The sequence below is a fragment of the Malaclemys terrapin genome, chromosome 2, assembly GCF_027887155.1.
Source record: "Malaclemys terrapin pileata isolate rMalTer1 chromosome 2, rMalTer1.hap1, whole genome shotgun sequence".
NCBI lineage: Eukaryota > Metazoa > Chordata > Testudines > Emydidae > Malaclemys > Malaclemys terrapin.
Window position 1 is genome coordinate 159,746,274 of NC_071506.1, and position 12,250 is coordinate 159,758,523.

Consider the following 12,250-nt stretch of genomic DNA (forward strand, 5'->3'; position numbering starts at 1 on the left):
CTCGGTTTTGACCTGACACTGCTCCCGCTGAAGTCAATGGCTAACTTCAGCAGAAAAAGTTAAGCTAGTATTGAGCATACCACTGTCTACCTTCCAAAATTGACAGTGACCACTAATCGGGGGTAAAACCCACTTGGAGACTTGCTCTTTTATAATGAAAAACTGCTTGTATGCTTATACTTTTCTAGTAACCAACAGTTAGTGCTTTAGCATCAAGTTCACAAATCCCTCTCAATATTTTTCTATTAGATACATTCTAAAGGAAAGAGGGGTTTGTTTTGTTTTGTTTTTTCCTTTGGGAATATTTGAGATCTGTGGTGTACAAATAGAAATGTGTATTCTAAACACTACTCTCAAATGCATTTTGAAGCTAAATCCACCTCTCAAGTCTTTTAGGCTTTTCCTCATCATGTTTTGTTGTTGTTATTTATTTGTTTGTTTGTTGTTGTTTCCCGCCAGTCTCACATTTTGCTAAACCTTTTCAAACCAGCAAAGAACTCTGTCTAATGACTGACAGACTAATAGAGGTTCAAGACAAGGAGTACAGCCCATTCACAAGAGTGAATAAAGTGATGTTTTGGTCACATCTTGTTAATACATGGTTACATTAACACAGTTCCCCCCCCCCCCCATCTCCTAAGTTTATTCCAAAGGTTTATTAGTATAAATCAGGTAGTTTCTTCACAGGCATCATGACAGAAGTGGATCTTCAGGAGGATACAGAGAGAGTAATGGCCTTAAAGGTGAACTCAGGAACGACTTTCCCTGCAGTATGTCCAGAAGGTTACAAAATCCAGAGTTCAGTTGAGTGAAAAAAAATGCAAGTTCCAAGACTCAAGTTTTCTTCACTAAAAATGCCCTGCCAGTAGTGCCATTCTGATCATATTGCAAGTGAGCTGCTAGCTCAAGTGCCTCAGATGACCTCAACTTCCACAATACTAATTAGGAGAAAAGCAGTCTGTCAGATAGTCAGGCCTCAAATCAAGGTCAGAACTAACACCTAAAAACTTAATTCTGAAATAGACCTGCAGCCAGTGTAACTCACAGATTGCAGGTATAACTGCTACACGACCAGACTTGCGGAGCAGGCAGGCTGATGCTTTCTTCATTAGTTACGATTTTTGATGGTATTACCCAAAATGGAGTTGATTGCTGTGATCCAGTCTTCAGGGGACAAAGGCATGAGTGGGCCCTGAAGCATAAATTCAAAGTGGATCTTCTACATACTACTTTGAAATGTTTCTCTTGTGTCCTGCCACTTTGTCCACCAAACTGTGAATTGTCTCCTCACCAGCCCCTATAAGCCCATACTTGTGAAACTACCACAGCCCAAAAATGGGACACAATATGTGACAACTAACCAAAATGAGGGGCACACACAATTATTCGTGAAGGAAGCTTAAAATGCTCTCATCTTTGTTGCTTCAGTATAAATTACTTTTTCTTTTACTTTTTTCCCATGATTCTTTAGGTCTGATGTAAGTAATTGCAAACAATATAACTGAGGGGACACCAAATTTGTGTGGAACTTGGATAACTAGACAACAATGGGGCTAAAATGGGAATGTCACTTGAAATATATGCCAAGTATCAGAGGGGTAGCTGAGTTAGTCTGCATCCACAAAAACAACGAGCAGTCCGTTGGCACCTTAAAGACTAACAGATTTATTTGGGCATAAGCTTTCGTGGATAAAAAAATCCACTTCTTCAGATGCATGGGGTGAAAATTACAGATGCAGACATAAATATACTGACATACAAAGAGAAGGGAGTTACCTTACAAGTGGAGAACCAGTGTTAACAAGGCCAATTCAGTCAGGATGGATGTGGTCCACTCCCAATAATTAATGAGGAGGTGTCAATACCAAGAGAGGGAAAATTGCTTTTGTAGTGAGCCAGCCATTCTCAGTCCCTATTCAAGCCCAAAATAATGGTTTTATATTTGCAGATGAATTGTAGCTCTTCACTTTCTCTTTGAAGTCTGTTTTTGAACTTTTTTGCTGAAGGATTATTGACTTTGCTGAAGTGATTGACTGTCCAGGAAGACTGAAGAGTTCTCCTATTGGCTTTTGTATGTTACCATTCCTGATGGCTGACTTGTGTCCATTTATCCTTTTACATAGAGACTGTCTGGTTTGGCCAATGTACATGGCAGAGGGGCATTTCTAGAATATATCACATTAGTAGACGTGCAGGTGAATGAGCCCCTGATGGTGTGGCTGATGTGGTTGGGTCCTCTGATGGTGTCACTAGAGTAGATATGGGGACAGTAGGCAGCAGGGTTTGTTACAGGGATTGGTTCCTGGGTTAGTGTTTCTGTGGTGTGGTGCGTAGTTGCTAGTGAGTATTTGCTTCAGGTTGAGGGGCTGTCTGTAAGCGAAGACTGGCCTGCCTCGCAAGGTCTGTGAGAGTGAGGGATTGTTTTCCAGTGGTGTTCTGTTATTTTCCTTGTTGGGCCTGTCCTGTGGTAGTTGATTTTTGGGTACCCGTCTCGCTCTGTCAACCTCACTTCTCCAGGTGGGTATTGTAGTTTTTAAGAATGCTTGATAAAGATTTTGTAGGTGTTTGTCTCTGTCAGACATCAGGAATGGTAACATATAAAAGCCAGTAGGAGAACACTTCAGTCTCCCTGGACATTCAATAAGAGATTTGAAAGTAGCCATCCTTCAACAAAAAAACCTTAAAAAACAGACTTCAAAGAGAAACTGCAGAGCTACAATTTATTTGCAAACTTAACACTATTAATTTGGGCTTGAATAGGGACTGGCGGGCTCACTCACTACAAAAGCAATTTTCCCTCTCTGGGTGTTGACACCTCCTCATCAATTATTGGGAGTGGACCACATCCACCCTGATTGAATTTGCCTTTTTAACACTGGTTCTCCACTTGTAAGATAACTCCCTTCTCTTTGTGTGTCAGTATATTTATGCCTGCATCTGTAATTTTCACTCCATGCATCTGAAGTGGGTTTTTTTTACCCACAAAAGCTTATGCCCAAATAAATCTGTTAGTCTTTAAGGTGCCACCGGACTCCTCATTCTTATCTTGAAAAGTATCTGAGTTGTATGGCTCTGGCCAAGATTACTCTACTTCTTTCCTTAGTGCCCCTCTCCCCCAATGTCTCTTCACACTTCTACAAAAGAGGCTTCTTCAGGGGTCATTGTTGGAGTTGGTGGCAATAGGCTGATGAAGGGGTAGGGGAGTGGTGGCAAAAGAAATTCCAGATTCTGTTCCTGCTTCCTAGTGGGATGGCACTTTCCTCATACAGGAGCAAAAATGATTTCTTCACCTCTGCTGAGCTTCTGTTATTCCTTCTGAAGCCCCTGATGCTTTTCCTCTGCCCCTTCCCCTCTCCAAGCCAGTTGAGATGGAGAGAAGGGGCAGCCCTTACAGCTCAGTTCCTCTACCTTTAACAGCAAGGGCTCTCGGAAGGCCCCTGAACTTCTGAGTCCCTGAGTGCTGGGGAGCTGTTGAGGTGAGAGCAGGAGGGCTGGATTTATGCCCATGTGACATTTGTGTATGCTATAAGCTCATCCTAGCAGGAGCCCCTCACATTCCAGGATACAGTCCACACCAGTGAGGGCTGTGTCACCACCTGCCCTGCAACCTGGGGTACCTCACAATGCTTTGCTGCTGTACCTTCCACCTTGGCCTCTCACAAACAGCATGCAGCTCACACCCTGCGTGTCTGTGTGTAGCTGCAGCTCTGTCCTGCAACTCTGACCACAGCAGTCTGTCAGAAAACATAAGCCACACGCTAGCGTCCAGCAGCCGTGGTTACTACTTGCAGGGTGACCACAACACACTCCCAGTCCCAAATTTTCCTCCCAAAAAATGTGTTCTCCACTATCCAGCCCTCTCCTGGACAGTTCAGATATTTTGGGTCCATTGCCTCTGTAATGGAACAATATCGAAGTTTGCTAGTTTAAATTGAGCTACCACAGAGCCCAGTTTAACCACAACACTAGATTAGTTTTGATTAAAGAATAAAACAAGTATATTTACCTACAAAGAGAGATTTTAAGTGAGTACAAATACAAGGCATTAACGTTAGAAATGGTCACAAGGAATAAAGATGAAATGCTTTCCAGTGCTAAAACTTAACAAGCTAGACTTGGTTCAAGGTAAAATCCTTACCACATGTTCCCAACAACAGGGCTGACCAAACTTCAGGTCAGGATCCTTCCCAAAGTCAAGCGGTTTCCTTTGTCGTCTTAGGTGGAAAAGAGATGTCTCTCTCAATTAATACCTTGGGGTGTTCTTGCCCCTCACTTTTATAGTCTAGTCACCCTTTGAAATTGAATCTTCAGAGAATTACTCCTCAAAGCAAAGTTTATTCCAGCAGTGAAGAAGGCAAAGTGTAGTCGGGGGGTGAAGGTGCCCCGTGCCCTTTCTTCTCTCCTGTGTATGCTGAAATACAGATTTGCCTTGTCTCGCTCTTGCTGTCTCAAAGACCTGGTTTACTGCTATATATAAATTGCAGCACACACATAATCCTTTGTTTAAGATCGTCCTGATTAGGGCAGGAGTGGTTAAATGGGTCTATGTGGGTTTGAACATGTTCTATAAACACTGTACAGGGAGAATTCATAACTTACCTATAATGTTGCCATATACATGTCACTGTGATATTATTGACCAGTGCGTTATTAGTTTTCAAATGATACCTCACAAGGCATACTTTGTACAAAGATTATCACAACAGTGTGTAGGGTGTGAATACAGGGCGCATTTGGTCACAGAGTCCTAGCTTTATTCTCCACTGCCCTGCACCTTGTGTCAAGATTTACACCTGTGCAAAATGGCCAGTTCACATTGGTAGTCATTTACACCTTTTTGAACTTAGTACCAGAATAAATCACTATACAAAATGCAACGCATTGGAGAATAAACCCTTTTGTGTTCTGACTTTTTCTGCATTATTATATAATAATTTCTAAAAAAAAAAAAAAACATTTTGCATGAAGCTTTACAACCACAGTCTGATCTGATGACCCTACCTTTGAAAAGCACTGCACTAGGGTGTGACCCAGTACTGGGTCACAGAATGCAAGGCACTGGTTTGCCTTGCTCAGCACCCAGGGACCCTGGCGGCTGGCAAGAAAAAACTAGTAGTAAAACTAGTAGTCCCTACCCAGAAGCAGCCAGCAGCAGGGCTGGCTCGTAGGCGAGGGGGGGCCGCCACAGGGCTCCACACGCTGCCTCTCCCCGAGCACTGGGGTTCCCATCCAATGGGAGCTGGGAGTGTGTGCGCGCGCGCCTGCGGGCAAGAGCCACATGGAGCCGCTTGCGCACCTTTGCCTAGGAGCTGGACCTGCTGGCCACTTCCATGGAGCAGTGCGGTCCGCGGTGCCAGGCAGACGGGAAGCCTGCCTCTGCACCCTGGCTGCGCTGCTGACTGGGAGCCACCAAAGGTAAACCCATGCCCCAACCCCTGCCCTGAGCCCCCCCAAACCCAGAGCCCATTCCTGCACCCCAACCCCATCATCCCAGGGCCCACACCCCCAGCCCAGAGCCGTGCCCCCCTCCCGTACCCCTGCCCTGAGCCCCCAGTACCCCTTTCAACAACCCAAACTCCTCATCCCCAGCCCCACACCAGAGCCTGCACCCCCAGCCCAGAGCCCTATCCCACCCCCTGAATCCCTCATTCCCAGCCCCACCCCGCAGCCCTCACTCCCCACATGCCAACCCTCTGCCCCAGCTCTGAGTCCCCTCCTACCCCCCAAACCCCTCATCCCCAGCTCCATTGGGTCACAGGCATCAACATTTTCTTCAACTGGGTTGCCAGAAAAAAAGTTTGAAAACCATTACCCTAGAGGAAGAGTCCATTGCTGTCACACAGGAAAGCTGTTTTCAGTTCCTAAACCCAGCTCCTTGCTGCTTGGTCAGCCGGAACTAGGAGTACAGTATAGTGTATTCAACTCCTGGTGTATGAAGTGCATCATATTTTACAACAGTTCCTCCGAATAAATAGTGAATATGCAGATTGTACTGAGGGGATTGTTGGTGCGTTATTTATTATTAGTGGGAAGGGTGGGTTTATTGCTCTTTATATGGCAATCCACTAAGAGTGTAGTCTCTGAATTTTTGTATAAACCAGTGGAAACCCACCAGAAGCATTTTCAGCTTGAGGAGATGTTGGCATAGGTGTAGCATCCAAACTGAAACTCAGTGATTCCACCCCAGAGAATAGGCAACACAAGAAGTTGCTGGCTGACTGAAGATATAGAGTTCCTCTCCTCAGCGTGCAAGCTAGCACAAAAGAGCCATTTGGAGGGTTGCAGAGAGCATCAAGAGACGTGTAGATAAAGAAAAGAAGAGCTTTTTGAATGGGCAGGGACAGAGAGAAACAAGTAGAGGGAAGACAGGGATAAGAAGAAACTTTGGGTAGGAATGAGAGATAAGGAAAGTAAGGCACTGGAGGAAAGAAGGATGGAAGAGAAAGTGTAACCAAATCAGAGAAAAAGTAAATATCTCCTTGTTTTGTGCTGGCCTGCACTCTGAGGTAGGTGAGAAGGTTTAGTGCAACACAACTTTATGGGTAAAGGGCATTGCAGCGGTGCTGGTGAGAGCTGAATTTGGCACTCAGGTTAGTAAACTTTCATTTAAACTACTCATAGTTCCACATTTGACTTTATTTCTCTCTAGACAACTGGGGATCTAGCTGATCATATGAGTGTTGTCTTGGGAAAAGTGTAGGTGAGACAGCAGTGAAGGTGCTCTGATACTTTGTGGAAAAGTAAGCAGTAGAGATGGTTTCACAGCTCTGACACTAATTGGACTGGGGACATGTTATCTGTGTTTATAGAATACAGACTCTTCCAACTCTGTGTTGAGAATGAGCACAACTGACATTTAACAAGAAATAATTAGTTGCTGTTTGTGAAAAATAACAGCATACACACTGTGTTATAGTGTGTTATTTTCAATAAACATGTGTCAGCAGTATGCGGAGTTGATAGATTGTAGCTCTATCAGTCTCAGCTCCCAGAAAATAAACTTGTCTGTTCTATGTGGTAGTACTGTAGGTGAATGATTGATCTTGAAAAGTGTTATTAATAGTTAAATTATGGAACCTTTTAGCAGAGTGGCTGGAGATCAGCCAGAGATACAGTGAAAATATGCTGCCAGCTGTAATTAAGTCTCTTGTATCTTCTAATTAGCTGTGGAATTTATACATCCTTTATCTCCCTTCCCTACTCAGTTTAGAATTAAGTGATATCTATTGTTCATGCCAGGTAGCGAAGTGAGTCACCTTTCCACATCTTTCATAGCAGTTCTGCCAGTTTTGTTTATAGTTTAGTGTAGAAACAGATGTTAGGGCATTAAGTACTGGTACTTTTCCTCCCTGCTTCCCCACTTAAAACCTGCTAAACTGCTTCAGGCTCCTCCTATCCCCTATTTCTTGGGTGGGGGGAGTGTAGCAGATTGCTGACTCACAGCTGTGGCACCTCCTGCTGGTCATCCAGGAATTAGCTCAATTTCAGCATTCAGAGCACCTCCTGGTGGCCAGTGTCTCTCCTTCCTCACCCCCCCCCCCGCCCATGATCCTCCCCCTGACCCAGTGCCCTTTACATTGGGGTTCTGCCCATAGCAGTACCCCCACAATCTGGGTCTCCCTTCCCAGAGGAACTCCCCTCCCCCTATGCCCACCTTGCCCCAGTGGCTACTGCCACTCATCATCTAGCCCCTTTTTCCTGGGACAGACTTCAGTCTGTAATAGCTATTCATCACTGGCAAGGGGGTTGGACCAGCTGCCTCTGCAGCCCCAGTACCTCCTTAAACACCCCAGCTCCTCTTGCCCTTCCTCAGCACTGCTCTGCTTCAGGTACCCTGTGCTCCCAGGCAGCCCAGTCCTTCCTACTCCAAGGCTGAGTGAGTGTCTCCCTTAGTCCTTATATCAGGGCTAGCTGTGGCCTGATTGGGTGTGTCCACAGCTGTGGCTGCCTCCGCAATCAGCCTTTTCCCCAGGAGTGGGGTAATTACCCAGCTACAGGGAGGACCTATGTACTATTTAGCTATATCATTATTATTTATTTGTATTACTGTAGCACTATGGGGCCTTACTCATAGACCAGAATCCCAGTATGCTAGGTGTTGTACAAACACAGAACAAAAAGTTGGTTTCTTGAGTCTATAATGCAACTTTTCTAATCTTTTAATCATTCTCTACTAAAGAGTGCCTTCATCTAGAGAGCTAAATTCCTGATATCCATCACCAATTTCATGAAAGGTTCCAGTAGCAATGAAGTCTGATGAAATCCAGAGTTAGCACTGTTTCTTTTAATTAGACAATTCCTGGTAAATATATAATTATAGAGATCTTATTCACATAGCTTTTAAACTGCATTTTGGAAGAATTATTCAACATTGTAAAAGAGCCTGATCCTCCTCCAGGTGAAGACAGTGGGAATAGACCTTAAGGGAAAAGGCGAGGGTTCTAAAAGTAAAGTTTTATGCTTTTTCATTTGTATTGTTTTTTACAGCTGTGTTTTTTTCCCCATATATACTGTATATATTTAAATTCACATTCTGCTTCCCCAGGGAGTGGAATTTTAGTGATGGCTCTTTTATTAAAATGTTTTTATAAATATCAAAGAAAACTACTAATCATTAAGATTTAGCATAGGCTTAACTAGAATCTATACCTTGACCATTATCCTCTACTACTTCCTCCTTTCAATCTAAAGTCATGTTTCTGCAAACATTCTTGCATATTCTGTTTTGCAATCAGTGTCTTAGATCAGATGACAGCAGAGTTTGGGAGAAATGGGAAATAATTTCAGTCAGAAGATGATTGAGAGAACGGGGCTCTAATTCCTGTTGAATTTCTGTAGGAATTCTTTCCAACGGAGCCAGTGATATTGGTTGTAGTTAGGGGTGATGATGATAGATTGAATTTTATTATTTATTATGTATAGTGTCCAAAGGCTCCAGTCAGATTGAGGTTCCATTCCCCAGGAACTGAACAAACACAAAAAAGAGAATTCCTGCTCTAAAGGATTTACAGTCTAAAAGGGTGTGATCCTTTTGAGAATGACTCCAGTGGTGGCTCTAAATTTTGAATAGTTGAAGTTCAGACTTCACTATGTTGTGCAATTAAAAAGTTACATCAAAAGGGACCTCTGATCAGTTTTCTGCTGTCTTATCTAGACTTTCTGTTTTTTTTTATCTTCTAGACCAGGAATTTGACTGTGGACGGGAATTTTGGAATGTGGTCTCAATGGAAACCCTGCACCCACACTGATGGTACCAGTGTTGGCTCCTGCCTCTGCAGAACTCGCTTGTGTGACAGTCCAGCGCCTCAGTGTGGAGGCTGGCAGTGCGAAGGACCAAGTATGGAGATTGCCAACTGCTCCAGGTACGTCAGACAATCACAAGACCCAAACAGATCCTATAGGATATCTTGTTTTAAAGTATTAAAAATAAAACACATTTTAAGTAATATTTCTTTTAAATCTTATTCACAGCCTTCCTATTCCTTCTTGAACATGAAACTGCTTATGATGATAGTCACAGTAGCATGGGACATAAGCCTCTCAGACTTCACTGGGAGAGAGAACTGGCCAAGTGGGAAAAATTAACTTCAGGTTTTGTGAAACTATTTAAGTTGACTACAGTTAACATTAACAACAGAAATATGGGGGGGGGATCAATGTATTCGGTGACACCCACAATTTAAAGCCCCGGAGTTTAGTAATTTATTGGGGCACAGAGAGACTTTTGCAGGACCAGTAAGCTTTTTTTAAACATTAGTTCTGGCTCAGTTATCAAAAAGAACACATTTTGAGGGCCAAGTCCTGGAAGTCACCATCCTTTAGCACCACCTCCGTTGGACCAGCTCTCAGGATTTGTGAATGCTTGCACAAGGGATGGGGAGCAAAAGGAGGATGCTTGTCTCTCTGCACTGGAGTCTCCGGAGGCAGGTCCACTGTAGCCTGTGCTGATATCATAATATCCTGGTCTGTGGCCCACTAAGTCTGGTCTTGCAGCCACTTTTCCATCCCAGACCACTCACCTGACCCCATAGACAGAATACTAGAGCAGATCATTTTTCAGTCTAAGCTTAGAAACAAAGTGTTTGTTCTGAACAGTCGTGGCCAAGTTAGAGGGTGTAGGATTAGCAGACTTGTCCTGACAACTGGTGATAGTGAAGGAAGTGGGGCTAATTTGATCTGGAGCTCATGTTTCAAACATTTTTTGCACCTAACTCTCAAGTTGAAACTTGTTAAATGGTCTGTTCTGTTCATTTCCAGTAGTCTGTTCTTTTATCACTTTCTCTAGTCCATTACTTATGGTACACCAGTAGCAAATACTTTAACTTCCAAATCACCGCATGATATTTTTGCATGAATCAGAACAGTTATTATCCTGCATGTAATGGTAAACACATAATAATAATAATAATTAATAATTAATGGAGAAATCCCATCTCCTAGAACTGGAAGGGACCTTGAAAGGTCATCGAGTTCAGCCCCCTGCCTTCACTAGCAAGACCAATTCCAGCTGATATAAGATGCAATAATGAATGGGTGTAAATAGATAAGAAAAATCAATATGGTGCTTACAGTTGACTGTAGAGTAGAGAATTGTGAGCAGAAGAGAGGATAAGGATACTATATGAAGCTAAACAATTGAACAAGAGTTATTAGGTATCTGTTGTTCCCGAAGTATAGACTTTGATCCCACATTTTTAAAGGTATTTAGAGGTGTTTAGGCATTGCTGCACTCACTTCTGCAATGTCTCACTGATTGAGGAGCCTAAATTTCATTTTAAAAAGAGATTTTAGGCACTTAGATAGTCAATTGGATTTTGGCTTCTCAGTGCCTAAATAGCCTTTTAAAATGAGACTTAGGCTCCTAAATCAAATGGGCTTTGCAACACTGAGTGCAGCAATGCATAAACACCTTTAAAAATCTGGGCCTGAAGGCTTAGATGGAAATAGAGAAATGCTCAGAGGCTCACCACAGATATTATCATAGTCATTCCCCTGCTAACATTACATCATCTCATTTGCATAACCACTCATACTAATAATTGATTTTCAGAGGTACTGTACTGGGCACCCAAAGCTCCCATTGATTTTAATACATCTGAAAATCATGCCATTGATACTAATCCTTACAGTAATTAACCCTGTTTTTCTGTCCAAAGTCAGTAGCTGTGAACTATGATATTTTTCAGGCAGCCATTTTCTGTACTGTCAAATTCTGGGTCCATTAAAACAAGGGACGATTCGTGCACTGCTCAAATAGCAATAAATCATTAGTAAACAGTTAAAACTGCACTTTTTTGGCCAACTATTAAAATGATCTGACAAGTTAAACATTTTTATCCTCTTGTATTATTGAACCAGTTGAGCTTTTTAATTTTTGAATCATTTCCCAATAGAGTAAGACAATTTGTATTATATTAACCTTAGTATTTGTTTAAAAATGTTTATAATGAAATCTCAAGAGCATAACATTGTTGAGTTTGATTTTTTGTTGAATTTCTTATCTTTACTAGCAATTTTCAGGTGTGAAAAAACCCAATGTGAACTGCTATAATTCATTGATTTCTTTAGGGTTTAAAATTTCTTTCCAGACATTTGGCATGATACTGTTCATATTAAAGTCAATAGGAGTTAGCCGCTGACTTTAATGGGAACATGACTGTGCCTTCTAGGGATTTACAAGTATAAGAAATATGTATTGATTTTGTTAGCTCTATCAGCATCTTTTGGTACTCTTACCGTAAGGCATTGTTATTGTATTTGAGGATTTTGTGGAATTGTGAGCTCATGTGAGCTCCTCTTGAAATTTTACTTCTCCTGGAACTTGATTTTTTTTTCTTTTTCTTGTTTTAAATTTTTGTCTTTTTTTTTTACAGAAAAGGAAGGGTATGAACTTGAAGTTTTTAATCTTCCTTAAAAGACATGATATAAATAATATGGACTCTCTAACCCAGCAGCTCTTAAACTTCATTGCACTGCAGCCCCCTTCTGACAACAAAAATTACTACATGACCCCAGGAGAGGGGACCGAAGCCTGAGCCTGCCCCAGCCCCACCACCCACGGTGGGGAGGAGGGCAAAGCCAAAGCTCAAGGGCTTCAGCCCCAGACAGAAGGCCGGTAACCTGAGCCCTGTTGTCCAGGGCTGGAGCCCTTCGGCCTTGGTCCTGGGCAGTGGAGCTTGAGCTTGGGCGTTGGCCCCGGGCGGTGGGGCTCGAGCTTTGACTTCGGCCCCAGGCCTCAGCAATTCTAAGG

At 42.8% G+C, this 12,250-nt stretch overlaps 1 protein-coding gene across 1 annotated transcript in view; it reads left to right on the forward strand.

Annotated features, from left to right (window-relative positions):
• Positions 1-12,250, forward strand: part of SEMA5A (semaphorin 5A) — a 650,839-nt gene that overhangs the window by 462,937 nt on the left and 175,652 nt on the right. Inside the window, exon 13 of the mRNA XM_054018095.1 lies at positions 9,181-9,362. Coding sequence (XP_053874070.1) covers positions 9,181-9,362 — 182 coding nt within the window. The remainder of the gene's footprint in view (positions 1-9,180; positions 9,363-12,250) is intronic.